General features: G+C 48.1%; 1 protein-coding gene and 1 long non-coding RNA gene across 3 annotated transcripts; both read left to right on the top strand.

The window, feature by feature from the left end:
* The first annotated feature begins 241 nt into the window (after positions 1-241).
* PEX11B (peroxisomal biogenesis factor 11 beta) lies at positions 242-9,944 on the top strand. Of its 2 annotated transcripts, XR_014542359.1 has the most exons (5): positions 242-571; positions 3,927-4,042; positions 6,398-6,599; positions 7,195-9,094; positions 9,555-9,944. XR_014542359.1 is itself a non-coding variant. In XM_083589436.1 (4 exons), the coding sequence occupies exons 1-4, from the start codon at positions 516-518 to the stop codon at positions 7,562-7,564; spliced, it is 744 nt and encodes a 247-aa protein (XP_083445562.1). In that variant the 5' UTR covers positions 263-515; the 3' UTR covers positions 7,565-9,944. The 2 variants fall into 2 exon arrangements, 1 of the variants encoding a protein (XP_083445562.1); XM_083589436.1 differs by having other exon boundaries at positions 263-571; positions 7,195-9,944.
* A 3,524-nt stretch (positions 9,945-13,468) lies between these two features.
* LOC310750985 lies at positions 13,469-18,854 on the top strand. The gene is made up of 3 exons (XR_014542362.1): positions 13,469-13,949; positions 14,315-14,940; positions 17,193-18,854. It is a non-coding gene; the product is annotated as an uncharacterized lncRNA (long non-coding RNA).
* Positions 18,855-21,026: the final 2,172 nt, after the last annotated feature.

The raw sequence follows: 21,026 nt of genomic DNA, 5'->3' as shown, positions 1-21,026 counted from the left end.
TGGAAATGCAAAGTCCCCAAGCTAGGAGGCGGGGGTATTCGGAGGACATTCCTCCAATCGCCGTCGTGAACACCTCAGGGGGGGGAGGAGCCGGGAGGCCGGCGAATGGCTGCCAAGCTTGGGTAGATAAAGAGAAGGCCGACCCAGCCTCTTAGGATCAGCCAATGAGAACCGTGCGAACCAGGGAAAGCGTCGGGATTTCCCCCAATCGCCTTTAAGAGAGGGGCGGGCGGAGGAGCCAGTTAAAAGAAAAAAAACAAAACCCCCGCAACAACAACAGAGCCTTTGACCATTATCCACGCTTAAATTTGTCCCTCGGGCGCTGCCGTACTGCCCCCGGAAGTGACCGCGATTTCATTTCCCCGCGGCCGAGGGGACGGGCGGGGGCGGCCCTGAGGGAGGCGCGGCCCTGCGAGGCCGAGGAAAGAGCTGCCGAGGGCTGCCTGCGAGCCTGGAGGAGGCGAGGGAAGGAGGGGGCCCGCCGGTGCTGCCTTCGCCGAGGAGAGGCTGCTGCGATGGATTCCTGGGTGCGATTCAGCGCCCAGAGCCAAGCCAAGGAGCGGGTCTTCAGGTGCGGCGGAGGGCGTGGAGGGAGAGGCAGGGGACCGCGAAGGGTATCAAGAGCCAACCCGCTCCCGGTGCTATCTCTTGGGGCGCCTTTCGTTTTGGGGAAGGGGAGCGGGGGATTTTTGTAATGATCGTGGTTCGTTATTATGATCCACGTTATTAATACTGTGTTGTCACTAGGATATTGTTACTGTATTCTTAAATATTTTACATTTCTTTAGTCATTGTTATTTTGTTGTTTCTTTTGGTTTATCATTTATCATTATTTGTACTTTAACCAGCCTCCTTTCATCCCAAGGTGGGCCAGGGTGTCGGGTAGTGATTAGAAGTGTCGGACGAGGACCCAGGAAAGATCAGAGTTCAACACGCACACACACACACACACACACACACACACACACACAGACACCTCGGCCACGACTTTTGCCCAGTCTCTCTCTCTCTCTCTCTCTCTCTCTCTCTTTCTCTCTTTCTTTCTCTCTCAGCCTAACTGCCTCACAAGGTTGCTGTGAGGGTAACATGGAGCGGGAGGAGAACTTTATGTGCCCCCTTGAGAACTCCTTGGAGAAAAAGGATGTGAATGCAGTAGCCAATAGGATAAGAAATATGAGTAAGCAAACTAAAACTCAATATTAAAAACAATTTAAGACAACTCACAATCTTAAAACAATAAGGTGTGCCTTTAAACTATATAACCTCTCAAATGTCAAAAGCCATATTTTTTGGGGGGTGAGTTTGAGACTTCTTGGTAGAGCCACCAACCTGTGGTACCAGGTGTAAAAGAGAGAGAGAAAAGACTTTTTGTTTTTATGTCTTTGTCACATTTATATCCTACCTTTTTATTCTCAAAGGAGTTTAAGTTGGTGCAACATGATTCTCCTCCTCCTCAGTTAATCTTCAGTTAATCCCCACAGCAAGCCTGGAAAGTAGGTTTGGCTGAGAGGCAGTGACTGGCCCAAGATCACCCAGAGTGAGGATTTGAGTGAGGATTTGAACCCTGGTCTCCCCCAGGTCCTAATCCAATACTCGAACCACTACAGCATGCTGCCTTCTTATTGATTATTATTAGACTTCCTTTTTAAAAAATGAAAGGAAAATACAATTGCATTTTCAATTTTACATACAATAAGCAAATGAAAAATAAACACAATAAAACATAAAATCCCCTTTGACTTCCCTCCCCTCCCCCTTTGTGCATCCTCATATAATGATTTTCTCTCTGCATCTCTTCCATAACACTATTTTACAAATCCTTTGCCAATCCATAGTTCAATTTTTTACTACAAGTTTTCTGTCAAACTTACCAATGAATGTAATTGTTTACAATAATTTTTCAAATAAGTTATAAACTTTCCCCATTCTTTATTAAAATCTGCCTCTTCCTAGTTTCTAATTCTTCCTGTAAGTTTTGCCATTTCAGCATAGTTCATCAATTTTAGCTGCTGCTCTTCCTTGGCCAGAATTGTGCCTTCTTTCCATCTCTGGGCTAGAAGAATCCAGGCTGCTGCTTCCAAGTAGTCCTTCCTCACACTAATATGCTTCAGTTTACCTTTGCACACGCACACACCTTCCTGTGCAATTTCCTCATTTCACTAGCATTGTTTGGGGCACGTGGTTCATTCTGTTGTTTTCCTTGTTATAACAGCTGTAGGTCAGAAATCCTTCCCAAATTGTGTGACAGTAGGTCCTGATTTGTCATCTGGCTACTTTCTGACTATATGCCTTTTAAATGGATTTTTATTGCTTTCTTTTTAAAGAGAGAAATAAGGGGGGATTTTTCCAGGAGCAGGGGCAAAGTAAATGCTCCAGACAAAGATAATTGGTATCGGAGAACACGTGTAGCCTTTTTGGTAGATCTGTTGACTGAACAGTGATGTGACCTGGCACGTCTGTCTCTGAAAGACTTGTGCTGCAGGTTTGCTCCTCCCTTGTTTCTCAGTGGTGGCCAAATAATTCCTTCCCACTCACCACTGACACCCTCAGTTCTTTCATCTCCCCCAGCCCATAATTAATTGTACCGGCAGTGCAATCTGCTTTACAGTTGCTTCCCCCTGCATTTCCATACCCCTCCCTGCCCAAAACCAGGATAACTATGCTGGACTGCAGCGTTGTGTAATACCCTACTCTTAACCACCCCCATCAAAATGGGTTCCATTGCAGGGGTGGTTTAATCCACACACTCTCGGCCACACCCTGTCCTCTGCATTATCGGACTAAAGATGATGAACTTTATCTCATTGGCATTAGCAGAGCTATTTTTTTATTTGTTTAAAAAGTTTACAACTCAGGGAAAGCACACCCTCTTTTGATGGAAATAAACTTTAAATTAAAAAACCACAAACGTACTTCTCTTTCCTGCTACTTTTTGCTTTGGGCCGACACAATCCCGTCTCCCAGCTGCACTCAAAATCTCAGATTGTTCAGTTTTCTTCCACTGCCCAATAGCAATTGTTTGGTTAGTGGTTCCACAATCCATTTGTAAGTCATGAACCTTAATGTTTCTCAGGGTGCATTTGCTTTTTCCCAGCTGGGAAGACTCCTGAGCAAAGGAGGCTTTTCTTAAAGTTCAGGATTGTACAGTTAATTTGTTTAGATGCCCTTTGCAAAATGATTCTACTTGTAGAGAAAGGGTCTGTCCACAGAGTGTTTTTGCTTCTGTTCATGATTCAGTAGCAGCAGGAATATATGGTGATGTAATAACTCCTTCACTCCTCTCACATCTTACTGCATACCCTTAGGTTGGCCAATAGCTCCTCCAAAGTTCAAACTTCAAGGACATAACAAGCACTCGGTGTCGTTGCCTTTCTCCCTTCCCTCCTGGAGGCTTGCCGGAGCTTGAGAATATGTCGGTTGCACTCTCTGTTTGGCCTGGCAGTGTGTGATTGGGGGTCTTAAGCAAGCCTTGCATTGCCATCCACTGCCCTCCAGATATTTTGGGTTACAACTTCCTTCATCCCTGACCATAGACTGCGCTGGCTGAGGCTAATGGGAGCAGCTGCAGTTCAGAACATCTGGAAGGCATCAAGTTGGAGAATGTTGATATTTATGTGACATATCCTAATTTGAAAACCCTCCTGTATATATCTATATATTTAATTATTCCAGGAAGCTCTCATGGACCCACTTACGCAGCACAAGTATATACCTCCCCTCCTTTTTGCTTTAATAATAATAATAATAATAATATTTATTTATACCCCACCCTCCCCAGCCAAGGCCGGGCTCAGGGTGGCTAACAAGCAATAATAAATACTTTTTGCCTCGTTTGCCAGCTATTGCAGTAGGGCTATTTCATTGGGGCCTCAAGTATCTTCTCTACCAGGCTAACACCTTTCCACTGTTTGTTTCTTTCCTCCTAGGGCTGCCCAGTATGCCTGCACTCTGCTCGGCTACTCACTGCAGAAGTATGGGGCCAGCCCCGATTTCATTGCTAGGATCAAGCAGCTGGAGGCTCACATGAGCTTGGGGCGCAAGTGTGAGTGCAAGAGGGGTTGACTGGGACCTGAGAGGGTTGGGGAGGGATTCATTTTTATTTATTTGAGGAAATTGCTGTAGCACTTAGTATACATCTATGCAGTGCAGGGCAGATTTTTTGAAAAAAAACACATTTTACAAACATGCAGTAAAAGCCTCGACGCAAATGCAATGCAAATATATACAGTGGTACCTCGGATTAAGAACTTAATTCGTTCTGGAGGTCCGTTCTTAACCTGAAACTGTTCTTAACCTGAAGCACCATTTTAGCTAATGGGGCCTCCCGCTGCTGCCGCACCGCCGGAGCACGATTTCTGTTCTCATCCTGAAGCAAAGTTCTTAACCCAAGGTACTATTTCTGGGTTAGCAGAGTCTGTAACCTGAAGCGCATGTAACCTGAGGTACCACTGTATTTGGATATTAGTACTGTAACTGAGTACTGATGCTAGCCCCTCCTTTAACACACCTCAGCACCATTCAAGCCTCCTGCCTCTCACCCAGGACCCAAGCAAACCCACAGACCACCCCAAAACCTTACAGAAAAGAGGGTACTCCTGAACCTGCCGACTTAAGAGCCTAAGAAGATCCTACTGGATCAGGTCATTGGCCCATCTAGTCCAGCATCCTGTTCTCACAGCAGCCAACCAGCTGCCTGTGGGAAACCTGCAAGCAGGACCTGAACACAAGAGTCTTCTCCCCTCCTGTGGCTTCTAGCAACAGGTATTCAGAAGCTTTGCTGCTGCCAACTGCAGAGGAGCAGCATAGCCATCACAGCTGGCAGCCTTCTCAGTGATTTTGTTGGATCTTCTTTTAAAGCCATCTGAGTTGGTAGCCACCTGTGGGAGTGAGTTCCATAGTTTAGCTATGTTCTGTGTGAAGAAGGACTTTCTGACTTAGCCCCAGTTCCTCACTCTAGGGCTTACATGCAGGCACTAAGGTCTCATTGCCTCCTCAGGCTTCCCACAACTGTGCCCCCTCCAGCAATCAGTCAGCTGCTCTCAGCACACCCAGTTCCACTCCAGGATCTGGTGGACCTAGGGCAGTGGTGGCCAAACTTGGCCCTCCAGCTGTTTGGGGACTACAGTTCCCATCATCCCTGGCCACTGTTCCTGTTAGCTATGGATGATGGGAGTTGTCATCCAAAAACAGCTGGAGGGCCAAGTTTGGCCACCACTGACATAGGGTATTAAAAAAGGGCAGGCTTCATTTATTCATGCTAAATTGTTTCTGCATCATTTCGCCCTTTTTTCGAATTTGTAAAATGCTTCAAAGTACAGTGGAACCTCGGTTTTCGAACGTCATCCATTCTGGAAGACTGTTTGATTTCCGAAACGTTAAAAAACCGAAGCATGCATTTCTGGAAGCATTTACGTCCGGAAAACTCAATATGGAAGCTGCATGGCATGTTTGGCTTCCAAAAAGTGTTCAAAAACCAAAGCAGTTTCTTCTGGGTTTTTGGCGTTCGAAAGTCGAAACATCCAACTTCCGAGACGCTTGAAAACCGAGGTACCACTATACAGGAGAGCAGCCCTCCTAGATCATATTGAAGAGCCACCCACCCAGCCTCTAGTCACCCACATAGTTCAGCCAGACTTCCTCCAGTAAGCCTCAGAGGCCCCAAGTTTCTCCCCATGTAGCAGCTCCCTTAGGAACTGCTTTTCAGCACACCTTACTGTTTAAGGTTGTTCCCATTTTACAGATAGGGAACATAGACTGATAAAGCAGGTTTCTCAAGGCTTCCCAGAAAGTTTGTGCCTGAGCTCTGTTAGTCCAGGCTTGTAAGTAGCCAGTTGCCTGGTCCACTCTGGCAAGTAGGAACCTTCCCCCCAGGTAACTAAACGAAGATGGTGATTTTGGTTTTTGCCACAGTTGGTTACGTCCAGCCATGTAAGATAGGGAAACCTATTTGTTGGATAGTAACTTGTACAGCATTATGCAACCTTGTGATCCTTACAGCCGTCCTATAATGTAGACCTATATTGGGCCTACTGTGCAAGGTTGCTGTAAGGATCCTCCCCCCACATGGCAGGGGTTTATTGGTGCTGAGAATGGCCTACCCAGTCTAATGAGGTCATATCAGCAGTAAAATGCAAACCAGGGACCTAATGATTCCTAGCTCCCCTGTCTCATAGCTGCTGTGTTATCCTAGTTAGCAAAGCTGTCCTAGAATCTGGCCTGTTGAAGATCCCCTTGGTCTGTCTGGCCCCATCTCCTGCCACTCCTAAGGCAAACGCATGTTGTAAGGACACATTCAGACAGCCAGTTGACACCAAATCGGATTGCAGTTTGGAGCTTCTCCTTTAAAGAGCTGCAGGCCAATGTTGGACAAGCACTTTAACTTGGGATTCCTTTCCAGTGTTCCGGCTGGGGAATTCTTCAGATGCCCTGGAGGCGGCCAAACGGGCCATCCACCTGTCAGACATGGTTCTTCGCTTCTGCATCACTGTCAGCCATCTAAACAGAGCCATGTATTTCGCCTGTGACAATATCCTGTGGGCAGGGAAATCAGGTCTCGCCCCGCACATGGACCAGGAGAAATGGAGCCAGCGGTCTTTCAGGTGAGGTTTTTTTAATTGTATGAATGTGTGCTTTTATTAACACTATTGATGGGCATAAAATGTTGCAGCGGTCTGCTGACTGCAAATAAAGACACTGTGTAAGACGGCTGTCACAGCTGATATCTGTTGATAGTGTTGGGATACTGCCGAGGAGACGGGGGCATTTGGCAGGCCCCCAGCTGGCTCCAGCCACCGGCCGGCAGCCGGGCGAACTCTGGTTCCCGGAACAGCATCAATCGGCGACACGAGCCTCAGATACCTTTAGAGACTTGGCATGCTGTAATCAGCAGCGTGAGTAACTTCTCACAACAGAAGTGGCGGACAGAGACATGTGTAAGCATTATTTACAGGCATTTATTCAGCATAGTTCAGGAACAAAGGAAAAAACATGTCTGCTTCCCTTCGTGTCCAAGCACACAGCAGTATAGCAAAAGCAATATACAAACGGAAGTTCCCAGCAAGCCTGTCCTGGAAGTAAACAGGCATCTGACACACAACAGCCATGCCTGTTCCTTTTAAGGTGGAACGGAACGATATTCTAACAGATAGAAGTTAAGGACTTTTCTTCCTCCCCACCCCTTTGCCTTTTTTCCAGGTATTACCTCTTTGCACTGATCATGAACCTGAGCAGGGACGCCTATGAGATCCGGTTGCTGATGGAGCATGAGGCGAATGGGAAGTGCCAGCGAGGCGGCGGTGGAGACAGCCCCAGAGTGGGGGAAGACCACCGGCTCCAGCAGCTGATCTTGAGGCTGAAGCTGCAGGTCCGCCTCCTGTGTCACGTGCTGAGGGACAACCCCCCTCTGCTTCTGGACCTGGCAAAAAACGCCTGCGACATTTTTATCCCCATGGACAAGCTGGGCCTGTACAAGACCAACCCAGGGTTCGTGGGGCTCTGCGGCTTGACGTCTTCCATTATCTCCATCCTTACCATTGTCTTCCCGTGGCTGAAGCTGAAGCCTTGAAGGGCGGGAACAGGGGGGCGGGGTGGCTAGCTGGTGTCTGTGGAGCAGGCCCCATGTCACAGGGCTTCCTCTTTCTACGTGTTCCACTTCCAGGAACCAGCACAAGGTGTTTGCGACTTTGACAGCCTTAGGCAGCCGATGGCCATTTGCGTAGCATGGGCTCCTTGGTACGTGGGGACTTGGGCCTGTTGGCACTTTGGGGGGACATCTAATTTGCACTCATTTTTAAGTGGGGGACAGCAACTTCGAGACCAACTTTCCTCACTCCTCTGGGCCACCGTACTACAACCCTCCTATGCAGATGGTCCTCAAGATCTATCCTGCCCCTGGCTTGCCCCTCCTCTGCCCTTCCCACTCCACAATACCTCTCCCCGCAAATCCCACCCACTCACCTGTTCTTTTTAATTCATCCTGGGCTGCTCTGCAACGGTTAAGCCTCCAGTGAGCTGTGGGAATGCATCCTTCAATGCTCTGACATTGGAGCCACTGGGGAAGGAATCGGAGCTATTCTGTGCCCCGCCACACCCAGCCTCTTCCACTCGAGCAGGAGGTGAAAAGCGAAGGTCTGTCCTTGTGCATAAACCTAGTGACCGGCTGCCTCATGGCATGGTGCCTCGGTGCCCCTTGGCAAGGAAGGAAGGTCTGGGGAAACGAGGCCCTGTGGCATTCTGCATCCTCTCTACCTCTTTGCGGGGAGGCCAAGGGAGAACAGCTGTGGAGCTGGGGCCACGTTTGGACTGAAGAGTAAGCACATGCCCAGTAAACGGGCTTCTGGTATTCCTATCGAGCTGTGGCTCCTATTTTTTTAGGCTTCAACACTCCAATAACAAGCAGAGCTTTAATGTCTGCGTTTCCTCAACCTGGTCCTCCTCCAGATGTCCTAGACCCCAGCTGCCATCAGCCTGCAGCCAGCATCGCCACACTGAGCATGATGGAAGTTGGAGTATCCACACAGCATGAGAATTAGGAAGGGCTGTTCTATGCTATTCCTTGATATTTGGCGCTGTTAGTTCCTTTTCCTGATTTTGCAAACCTCTCCCCCATTCCCGCGTCTCATAAACAACTTTTGAAATCGAGTGACCTGAAGCTAAATGTAGTCAGCCACAGAGAGTTTTCTTTGGTATTACTATTTTTAAATGGTGGATGGCTCCTGTTTGCCTGGGTTAGGTTCTGAGTAGGGATGCTGGTTTTCTGCCAGGCAGCTCACAGGGCATGGCATGTGCTCCAGATCTGGTTATGATCTGATACTTTATATAAAGTCAGGTTTCTCGCCGTCATTGTTCTACAGCGAGAGCTGGCAAATTCAGACCCTGAGAAGACTCCTGTCAAAGAACTTTGGGGGATGGGGAAGCCTTACCCAGCAGACTTCTCTGCTAGGTATCTCCTCCTCTGCCGCTCGTAAAACATAGGAATCTTCTCAGAGTATGCACATAGCCATCTTACTCCTCACACCCTGTGCTGCCACCTCATTTCCCTTCACAGGAGCTCTGTGCCTTTAGTAGTTGCACAACAGACAGAAATTCCACCTGGGCTGCTTCCCCCTCCCTCTTCACTGTGGCCTCTCATTTCTGGGAGAAGCTGCACAGATTGAATTTCTGCCTGCCACCCATCTGTTAACAGCTACAAAGCTTTGGACCTTGTGTTCTCATTGAGATGCACAACCTGTGGCTGGGTGGCATCCCATCAGACTGCCGTGGGGTGGGTGCTCCCCTGTGTTGGGGGGGTGGGGGTGAACTAAACATCTCCACATAAAAGAGAAGTTAGCATGTCTGGTGGGGGGGCTAGGCAAGGTTCTTCCCCCTTGATTTCTGAGTGGAGAGAATTATTTTTATGGGGGACGTAGTCAGGAACACGACATACATACACATGCCTCTTTGCTGTCTGAAAGAATGCATTGCCAACTCGGTCTGAGCTTAGGCCATTTTGGGGAATCCTCAGGGGTCCGTGTTGATCCGTTGTTTTTTGTCATCTTTTTCCATCTCCAGCCCAGGTCTCCTTTCCCCTTTCAGTACTGCTTCTTAATCTCCACCTTCAGCACCACCCATCTGCCCTGCTCATAACCCCATTCCTGGTTTTGAAACAGGTGTTCCCAACCTGGAGCAGGTGGTATACCCTGTTCCTCTGCTAATACAGTGCAATACCCTCCAGATGTTGCGGAGCTTGCAGCCTCCATCCTTCACCATTGGGCACACTGGTTGGGTCTGAGCAGAGTTTGGGGAGGGGGGTCCTCCAGCAGTATCAGAAGGGCACCATATTGGCTACCCCAGGATTAAAAATGTACCATTTCTCCCAGTCCTCAACTACACTTCTACCTTTCCCTCTTACTAGTGTATCAAATAAACAGGGTTGATCATTTGATCCAATAAATTAAGGTTGGCATCTGTTGTGTAGCCTGGGTTCTTTTTCTTGAACGAGTGATCTCAAGGGAACACCCCTGCAAATCAGTTCCTTTGGGGGCGTGGGAATCGCTCCCTTTGCTTTCACTGGTGCCCATTCCTCTGGGCCCTCACTGCAGCTGGATGCTCCTTTTTCTTTTAAGGGAGTCTCTATAAAAGCATGAGAAAGCACCTGACTGCTGCATCACGCCAAAGGCCCATGTAGTCCAGTGTCCTGTTCTGCAGCAGTGGTTCCCATCCCCCCTCAAAACCATGGCTTCTTTGGTTCCATAAACTCATCCCTAGTGCCCCCATCCTAGAAAACATTCACAGTAGCGGTTTGCACAACCCATGAAGGAAGATGCAAGACCGTAACCCATCAATTGCACATTGATTCAAAATCCAGTTAAAACTATTTATGTAGTTCTAACTGTAAAGTTGATCCAGTACCCCACCACCACCACCCTTGTTTCTTAGCACCAACTTAAATACCTCCCCCCATCCCCAGGTCTGATAGTATCCACTTTGATAGTATCAAAGCTTTCTCTGCTCCTTATCCTCTGACCAGTCCTGCCAAGAGTTTTTCATGGGACTCTGAATCAGTGGTTTGCATTAAAACAGGCATCCCCAAACTCAGCCCTCCAGATGTTTTGGGACTACAGTTCCCATCATCCCTGACCACTGGTCCTGTTAGCTAGGGATGATGGGAGTTGTAGTCTCAAAGCATCTGGAGGGCTGAGTTTCGGGATGCCTGCATTCAAACATAAAGCAAATCAGATTTCTCTCATCCTTCCCTTCAGACATCGCCTGGTGTAGCAGAGGGTGTTGCGGCAATCAGAAGTTTGGGATGCGCTGCTATGTCAGCCCAAGTGGATTCATTTCCCCTTCTCTTCCAACTCTGCTCTGGAGATGACAAAGGTGCTGCACATGGATGGCAGGGGAAGTGGCGGTTTGTGATAAGAGTAAAAGCCCAAAGGTCTGCTCCTTATCTCTGGGGGCTGTTGCCAGCTGCTACCTGCTGTCAGATGGCTCTCTGGCACTATGAGGACTAGTATCTTGCTTGATTTTACAAAAGAAAGAAAAATAGAAGCTTAAAAAAAAAACCTTACAAGTTAGCATCAATCTGCTGGGAGACTTGACCTGTAACTTTGCACATGAAAGGAGGCTGGAAAACATCTGTGTTTGTAAAAGGAAGGGAAAGTTGTGGAGTTCTGGCCCATGGGAGAAGTCAGCCTGTCATAAACTGGCTTGATCACCAGGTGGCACTGCTAATCCACTCTATGCAGCTTTTAACTGCGTTCTGTAATGCAAAGGAAAAGCAATTCTTTAATCCACCATTTATTTTGTTTCTTGGGGTGCTATTCTGCTTAATTTTACAGAGTAGACCCATTAAAATCAATGGATCATTTCAGTACATTACTCAAACTTTGTTAAATACCACCCATTACTATTTATTTAGGATTGTATCCCATGTAATGCCTACTCTTGAGAAGTCCCCTTAAAAATAATGGATGTGACTGAAGACCAAACCCTTGGTGGAAGGAGAATTGTGTGAGCAACTCCTCCATGAGGTCTAGCAGAATGCAGTGTCGCAACATGGCATCTGTAGACTTGGTTCAAGCTTTTACTCAGGGCTGCACAAATTGACCGGAGGGGAGGGGACAGCTGCTGAGGGCCACCAGGCCTCTGCTTTTCGACCCTTCCCAACCAGACGATTCCCTCTGTTCAATTTGCTCTGCCTTCAAATCGCCTCTTCTATCCTTCGGTGCCGGGTTGTACTTTCGCAACCCCCAACACTTAAATGGAATCGTAGGAGCTTTTGTGGGGAGGGAGGGGAGAGAGGGAAAAACAACCCTTTTGATTGCCTTTCTCTTCCAATTTTTAAATAACAATATTCTGTTCTGAAACAGGCTTTGCCGAACACCTGCAGTGTCGGAACAAATGTTCCCAAACGTGTCAAGTGTTCCAGAGCCCCACCCCCAGATTGTGTCATTCAGCAACGTTTTAAGTTTCATAAACTCTGCTCCAGTGAATTGTGCACAGTTTAGGCCTGCATCTGAAGGCAGGAGCTGTTCTTTCTTCCCCAGTTGGGGTCCACCTGAGTCACGGCACACACGCACCCCTGCAATTTCCCTTCATCTGGCAGCTTGCAAGGTTTACTGCTGGATTTCAGGCAGAGGGTGGGGTGCATAATACCCACAAAGGCTCACAAACGTTGAGAATGAATTTTATTTTGTTTTTAAAGAAGACGGAGGGAGAGGAATGAGAGGTAATACTGTTTTGCGCACCCCAATCTCCAAGTGGCGAGAGAGACTCCAGGGGTGTCTGCACTCCCTGAGCAGCATCCCTGTCACTTAAGGCAGGACTTGCCATGCCAAGGCTCAGTGGGGCTTTGTGGGGCAACTGAGACTCAGAGGCCAAAGTCTGTGGCCCTACAAACCCAGCCCCACCCCCCCGATTACTACCCGAAGAGTGGCAGATGGTGGAGGCCACAGCAAACAGGCCCCAAATGAGCACTTGGATAGGTTCAGGCATGCCTGGGCCCATGGGGGCCGGCGCTGGTTCCCACAGCAATTCTTCTTATTTTGTAAAAAATTCTTTTAAACTATTTTTAATGTTGTGTTTTAAATTGCTGTAGCTCTCTCTGGGGCCTTAGGGTGAAGGGTGGACAACTTCCGAGCAGTGAGATACTTTATCTCATCTTCAACAGTGGCTCCAGGCCACAAAGGGCTTGAGGGGATGCTGTCCTTAAGTGGTGGTTGCTTGGCAACGGAGCGTGTGGCCCTTGTTGTCAAGAGGCTTTGCTAGGCCGGATCCAGAGAAACACAACACATACATACACCAGCATGGGCCACAGCCTACCAAACACCTACTGATGGTTGCTAAGTCTTCCTCTGGTGGTTGTGTAAACCTTCCTCTTATTTCCTGTCCCTGACCAAGTAGAATAATAAAAAAGGACCCATGTAAAAGCAGCAGCAGCAGCTGCCACAACGCAAGTTATTCAGGATTTGCCTGGCTTTTTTCCTGACAGGAACCTCATGCCTTAATAGCTCCATGACAGGTGAAATGTCACCTGGAAGCACGTTTTCAGCGATGCAGGGAAGTGCACCTGCTGAATTTCTGCCTTTTAAAGGCAGCCAGGGACATAGGGGAACTGCCTCATACTGAGTTAGACCCTCCATTTGAGGGCACAGGGCATGTTTGTGAACCGGAGAAACTGCCACGGATTCAACCCCCCCCCCAAAAAAAAACACCAAGTGCAAGCTGCAAACTTTTATTTGCTGCTGCTGCTGCTAAAATGATGGGGGCAGCGCAGAGATGGAATGCCTCTGTTGCACAGCTGTCAACCTTCCCTTTTTTTGCGGGAAATTCCCTTATTCCAGTGCCGTTTCCCACTGCTTCCCGCTGCTATCCCGGATTGTTAGATATCCTGTAGACTGTCCCCGGGACAGGTGAGGCTGCTGATCCCTTATTTTCGAGGCTGCTGATCCCTTATTTTCAAATCTGAACGTTGACAGCTATGCTCTGTTGGCATATGCATGCCCACAGGTGCCATATTGGTGACCCCTGTGCTATACTGGCAGCAGGTCTCCCAGGTTTCTGGCAGCGGTCTCTTTCAGGCAGAGGTGGCCGGAGAGCATTGAAATCAGTGGGGCAAAAAGCATGGAGCCCAACAATAGGTTGTGCCTGAGCCAATGGCACCTAATAAACTACGTAACTATAGTTTTGCCCCCCATCTTCCTTCTGCTGAATTTGATAACAGCAACACAGGCTGTGAACGCTATACCTCTAAAGCACATTCGAAGCAACACAGATTTATTTTGGGGGCTTGCCCCTCCAAAAGTAGGATACAAATCTGCATGTGACATAAAGCGTATACAACATTTCTGCAAATTTTGTCTTTTTATGTGTGGATCCATTCACAGAAAACCCTGTAGCTATCCCTGTTCACAGCTTCCAGCCCTACATAGAGATGCTGAAGACTGAACCTGAGACCTTTGACATGCAAGGCATGTAAAGGTAAAGGGACCCCTGACCATTAGGTCCAGTCGTGACCAACTCTGGGGTTGCGGCGCTCATCTCGCTTTATTGGCTGAGGGAGCCGGCGTACAGCTTCCGGGTCATGTGGCCAGCATGACTAAGCCGCTTCTGGTGAACCAGAGCAGCGCACGGAAATGCCATTTACCTTCTCGCTGGAGTGGTACCTATTTATCTACTTGCACTTTGACATGCTTTCAAACTGCTAGGTTGGCAGGAGCAGGTACCGAGCAACGGGAGCTCATCCCGTCGCGGGGATTCGAACCGCCAACCTTCTGATCGGCAAGTCCTAGGCTTTGTGGTTTAACCCACAGCACCACCTGCATCCCTATGCAAGGCATAGGAAGACGTTTATACTGAGTTGGGATGCAGCTCAGGGGTAGGGCTCCTGCTTTGCATGCAGAAGGTCCCGGGTTCAATCCCACACACCCCGCCCTGGCATCTCCAGGTAGGGCTAGGAGAGACTCCTTGCCAGAGGGGGCAATACTGAGCCAGGTGGGCACAGGGACACAGAAGGTTGCTTTAGATTATCATTAGAAGATCCACACTATACAGTTAAAGCTTAGCCAATGAATGTGTTTAAAGCAGAGGACTTTGCCCAAGGAATCCTGGGAGCTGTGGTTTCCCCCTCAAAGGACTACCACTTCCAGCACCCGTAACAAACTACAGTCCCTAGGATTCTTTGGGGGAAGTCATGTGCTTTACATGTATAGCATGGATTTGCTTCTGCAGACAACCGGTCCACAAAGTGCTGGTTATACAGCTCAGGACAGTTTCCTCCTGTATGAAACTGCCTGGGCTCTAAGATCTTCATGGGACGCCCATCTCTCTGTCTCGCCACCCTCAAAGGTATGCTTGGTGGGGATGCAGGAGAGGGCCTTCTCAGTTGCTGCTCCCAGACTTTGGAACTCCCGCCCTAGAGAAGCCAGACTGGTTCCTTCCTTGTTGCCCTTCTGCCTGCAGGTAAAGACACTTTTCTTCCAACAGGTCTTTGGGAATTGACTGTTTTTTTCAGGAAAGGGCTGGTTTTATTATCTGTATTTTCAGCTTATTTGTTTTTTATATATTTTTAAAATTCTATCAGAGTTTAATGACTTTATAACAGCTATATTTTATATATGTTTAGTTTTTTTGTATTTTGTCTCTGTTGTTTGAATTTGTGTAAGCCGCCTTGAGTTGCAGTCTGGGGAAAGAATGGGGTATAAATAAACCAATAATAATAATATAATAATAATAGATTCTAACAGAAGCACAGAAAGTGTGGGCAGCTTTGCAGCATTCAAGGTCAAGATCCAGGCCATGGAATAACCACTGGTCACCCCCCGCCCACCCCCACCGCCCCAATTAGCTCCAATTAGAGGTCCTGATGTCTCTTTGATTGCCTGCAGCCATAAATAGCTGCGACTTTGGTCTCTTCCCCCTGCAGCCTGTCAGCAGGATCTTAATCCCATTACTATCTGTCCCACCCTTGAAATGCAGTGAAGCTCTTTCCTCTGTGTCACTTGCCACCAGGAAGGTCAGAAGGTCTTGGGACTGATTAACAGGAAAATCTGTAATTGGCGTTCTTTTCTTTTCATTTCATTCCCCCTGCCCCTCTAATTAGGGTTTTAACAGTATTTGCTCAGACAGGTGTAGACTTTGTGACTTAATGGAACCCTAGCAGGGGAGGTGGGAGCCCAGGAGGTAAACAGAGCCTCCTTGAAGTTTGCAGAGAACACTCATTGTGATCCTGGCTGAGGGTTAGGAGTACACCAAAAAATAATAGGGAAGGCAGAGGGTGTGCATAGACGCAAGATTATAACCAGAGGCAGTGTGGTGTAGTGGTTAGAGGGCTGGATTTAGACCTGGGAGAGACTCGGGTTCAAATCCCCACAAGACATATAGCTCAGTCACTGCCTCTCAGCCCCAACCTACCTCACGAGGTTGTTGTGAGGATAAATTGAAGAGCGGAAGAACCATGTAGGATTATAATTTTAGCAGCAGTAGTAGTTCTTCTTATTAACATCCAACCTTTCCTTCAGGGAGCTCAAGGTGGTATACATGGTCCTCTGCTCCATTTGCCCAAACATTTAATCCTCGCAGCTTTGTGAGCAGGGGCTGGCCCCGGATGTGTTGTCACTGAGGCAAAACAGAGCATGCCACAATGGCAACAGCCGCCAACAATAGCAACGAGAAAACAAGGCACGGCATAAGGAGGAATTGCTGTTGGGGCTTCAGACTGTACTGCAAAACTGTTCTGATATTGCAAATGAGTTGTTGGAAACAAGTGTTTTTGGGTAAATCTGGATTAAAGGGGAACAGGGCAGCTGGCATATGGATGCCAATGACATGTGGGCGCTGCAGAAAATATTGCACGTGTGCCCAATCCCACAATAAACACCCACCTAAACGTTTCAGCCAGTGGGATGAAATTTCCTTACTTTCTTTTCAATGTTGGCAGTACGTCGCTTCTTGAGACCCGCCGGGAGCTCAGGCTCCCGGAGAATGTGCAGTTGGAAGGACTGGACTGTCTTGTTACAAATCCACCTGTGCCCACTTGCGTGACCAGAGCAGAAGGAATGCTTAGCATACCTCTTGGGTGCCTTTGCCCACCCACTCTCCACCACCACCGCTGCTGGGAATGCGGACCTGCCTTTCCCTTCGGCAGGCTCCAGCGGTCACCCATGACACAACATGGCAGGGGGGCTATTTAAAAAAAGACAAAGAAAGGGAAAACTAGCCTGGCTGGGTGTTTGTTTTGTAAAGTTTCAGATCATTTGCTAGAAAAGCAAGAACAAGGGTGTGTGTGTGTGTGTGTGTGTGTGTTTACATAGAATTCTAAGAATTGGGTGGGACCTCAAGGGTCATCTAGTCCAACCCCCTGCAATGCAGGAATCACACCTTAAAAATCTGATGGCTGCCCAACTTCTATTTAAACTCCTTCAATGAAGGAGAGCCCACCACCATCTGAGGCAGCCCATTCATTCCACTGGTGAACAGCTCTTACTGTCAGAAAGGTCTTCCTAATGTTTTACTGGAATCTCCTTTCTTGTCATTTGAATCCATCGATCCAAAGTCCTGTGCTCTGGAGAAGCAGAAAACAATCTTGCTCCATCTTCCATGCAGCAGCTCTTCAGATATTTGAAGATGGCTATCATATCCGCTCTCAGTCTCCTCTTCTCCAGGCTAAACACACCCAACTCCCTCAACCATTTCTCATAATTCTTGTTTTCCAGACCCTTGATCATCTTGGTCAACCTCCTCTGAACACCCACTAGCTTGTCCACATCTTTCTTTTTAAGGTGAGCGTTCCTGAATTCTAGCCTCGGGCCTACCCTGGACTCCATCCATAGACCCTGCCCAGGTACCATGATGTTTGAATTCAAGAGTCGGCCCCTCAGTTTTGGGGAGAGGAAGGAAAATGGCACACCTCTTGGGCTTCCACGAGGAGTGGCTCCCTTTTTAGATCAAGAGTGAAAACTTCTCTTCAGTCCGTCTGGGAAAAGGGCAGGGTATAAATAAATATTATAGCAATGTAATAGCATAGTAACACCACAAGCAACCCCCCCCCAATAGAGGTGTTAATTTTTACAGGTGGGAGAATTGTCCAGAATCCTCATTGGGGGAAAACCAACGTTATTGATGTGTAGCAATGTGCAAACTTACAAAACCAGATTGAGTGAAAACTGGCCCGAATATATTTAATCTCACATCTATTTAGTGCGAATGTAAGAAGCGCCTGGCTGCTGGATCAGTCCAGAGTCCCACATCCTAGATGCTCCAGTGTTCAGCCAGATGCCTCCAAGGGAAGCTCACAAGCAGGACCTGAGCACAAGAGCAGCATTTGAGATTCCCAGTAACTGCTAACCAGAGGCATACTGCCTTTGACAGGGGAGGTCATGCATAGCCAAGGCTCTCAAATCCCGTCTGTACTGCTGTTGTCTCAAGCAGAGATCATCCTAGCAACAAGAAGTTATTTTAATATATAGTAGCAGGAAACCATCTAGAGAGGCGTTAGGGCTTTTGGATGCCAAGGGAGTCGAAGAAGTCGTAAAGGAGGATAAAGAGATCATGGAGAAGCTGAATGAATTGTTTGTATCCGTCTTCATGATGGAAGATATAGAGGAAATACCTGTATCTGAACTGACGTGAGCCTGGGAAACAAAGGTGGATAGTGGTGGAGGGAGGTGAAGTTCTAGGCATAACAGGCAAAATAAAAGCTGACCAATTGCTGAGTCTGGACGGCACCCACCTGACAGACCTCCAAGAATTCAGATATTAAATTGACCATCTTCTAGCAAAACTATGCAACGTGTCCGTCGGATCAGCCTCCATAAATGAGAGCTGGAAAATAGTCAATGTAATGTCATTTTTCAAAAAGGGATCCAGGGAGCATCCTGTAGGCTCCACTCATGTTCTTCTGTACCTATCGCACCCTCCTGCCAACTGAAACCAAAGGGCAATGCGAGAGGTTGGCCCCCTTCCTTAATTCCTCTTCTCTTGTATGTCATGCAAGTGGCGTGCAGACCCAAGCATAGCGTCCTGGCGCAAACTGGGTGATGACAAGGATAAGGCCTTTGTTCTTTTCTAGGCACCCAGCCAAGCGAAACTTTCTGCCCCATTGCTTTGCTCCCTGGGGGATCTGTAATAACCAGGAACATCTCCTCCTCCTGCTGCTGCCAACCACATCTTGATCCCTTCCTTCCTTTTCATTTGCACACAGTGCTCCGGAATGTGCATTTGTGGTTCCCTCCTCACAAACAATTCTCAGCAACAGGTCACCCACCCTTAGTCTGGCTTTACTGGCTGAGAGAGCCCAAGACAGAGAGACCTGATCCAGGTTGCCCAAGGACTGGGGTTTGACGTAACGTTAAACCAGGGGTCAGCAATTTTTTTCAGCAGGGGGCCGGTCCAATGTCCCTCAGACCTTGTCAGGGGTTGGACTATATTTTGAAGGGGGGGGGAGATGCAAGAGCACCAGGCAGGCTCACCTGTGTCTTGCGAACGGCGGGGGCTGGTGGTGGCGGCAGGACGATGAGTGGTGCGTGAAAGGGCTTGCTCCAGAGAGGGGTTGCTTTAAATGGCGGCCACTCGAGAGGGGCGCTCAGCCAACCGCAGCTCAACAAAGCCCAGCCCCCTTCCTCCTCTAGGCAGGGCAGGGAGAAGCCAGGAGGAGGGAGGGAGGAGGCGCCGCCAGCGCCGCTGTGTGACGGAGAGGAAAAGAACATGTGCGCTGGTGATCCACGTACTGGCAATCTGCGCGGCGATTCCTGGACCGTCCGTGGGCCGGATCCAGAAGGCAATTGGGCCTGATCCCTGATCCAGCCCACGGACCTTAATTTGCCGACCCATACGCTAAACTGTGGTCCAGCATTCTGTGCACCTGCCTTTCACGCCTGTGCATTCACTTTTATTTTCTTTATTTATAAAAAAATAATTGATACAGCCGTTCACTATATATATATATATATATACACAGTATATATATATATATATATATATATATATATATATATATATATCAGACCAATTTATAACATATATGCATAAAGCTATACGATGAACCCCATTTCAAAAAGTTAAAATCAGAAATCAGCTATCAATGTCAGCATGTTCCAAAGTGTAGGTGCTGCCATGCTAAAATATCAATTTCGTACAGTGCCAGTTCCACAAATCGCAGCCATTGCTTCCAGCTCTGCAGTTCTATGATTCTATGAGGCTCGTAAAGCATCAATATTGCACTCCAGGCTCAAGTGCCTTGCTTCAGGGAAAAGTTGAAATTGTTTCCCTGCTATGCAGTCAAGCAATGCTCTCCAGAGAACATCCGGCTGCGCTCAGCTGCTGCTAGCTTGGCGCATACCGTCCAGGAGAGTGACACCCTTGCTCTCAGGGAGAACAGTTTCCTTTGCGAAGAGGTCCCCTGGGGTGACAGAATTGTGTTAGAATAAGGCACGCAGAGCCTGGTAAGAAACATTTTTGCCTGGCGGGGCTGGAAGGGAAGAAGGGAACATGATCTTTGTATTGAGTTAGCCGTTGAGTAATCTCACAATAAGGAGGAAGCAGGAGCCACGGAACATCGCTCGCTCTCACTCTCGCCTGCCAGGTGTCCCGTCACATGGAGCTTTGGGTCTGGGAAGGCTGTTCCTTTCTTGGGGACAGAATATTGTTAATGTTGGGAGTGGGTGAAGAAGATTGCAGCCTCCATCCTTGCCCAGGGAGAATTGTACTCAGAACTGTACTTTCTAGGCACGGAACTAGCGGAAGTGTGGGGAAAGTCCTTAGCTTCTGTACAACCAGTGTGTATGTGTGTTATCTCATCCTTTGCGGCAGGCCACAAAATACCATGGCCTGGCCCTGCTTGTCTCCAGCGCGTGCATACGCACGTGCAAATCCGCGTGCAATTAAACGAGAGCCTTGCGTGGTGTGCAGGCGCACTTCCTTTCCACGTTCTGCCATCGAAGAGGTTCCTTCTGATCTGCAGTTATTAGAGGGCAATTATATTATATATTATATTACAGGGCAATTAGGGTTGTTGTTTTTCCTTTCTCTTGAGGGTATCTTTAAGCAAGAGGGGGATGTCTGCTTAGACATCCGTGCACATGGAACAGGCAGCGATCTTCTGTGTGTGGGCAGGAGAGAAAGAGAAAGAGATGTCTGCAACGATGTGAGATCATTCCTGTCCATCACGGAAAAGGTTCAAAAAAGGGTAAGGTGTCATAACTGGAACAGACTGGGAGTTGGAGTCCAACACCGCTGCTGCCTGGAGGGTGATGGGAGTCCAAAACAGCCATGGCATCTGAGTTTGATGTGAGCGAACAGGTTTGGCAAAGCATGCCCTAATCTCAGCCCAGAGGTGCCTAGAAAAGAACACAGTTGTCTAACCATGGGAGGCACAAGAGACAGCACTGGTTGCTAAGTGGTAAAGGCAAGGAACTCTGCACTAGAACAGGGACACTCTTCCCTTACTTCTTTTAGGGTTGTGAAGCCTTGTGCATTGTGCGACACCAGCTCTGAACTTCCCTTTCTCCATTCCCTCCCCCTATTCCCCGCTTTGAATAGGGTGTTGACAT

Source organism: Podarcis filfolensis (genome assembly GCF_964270895.1).
Source record: "Podarcis filfolensis genome assembly, chromosome: 16".
Taxonomy (NCBI): Eukaryota; Metazoa; Chordata; class Lepidosauria; order Squamata; family Lacertidae; genus Podarcis; species Podarcis filfolensis.
The sequence above is the reverse complement of the archived record's forward strand: the minus strand, read 5'-3'. Positions and strand labels throughout refer to the sequence as shown.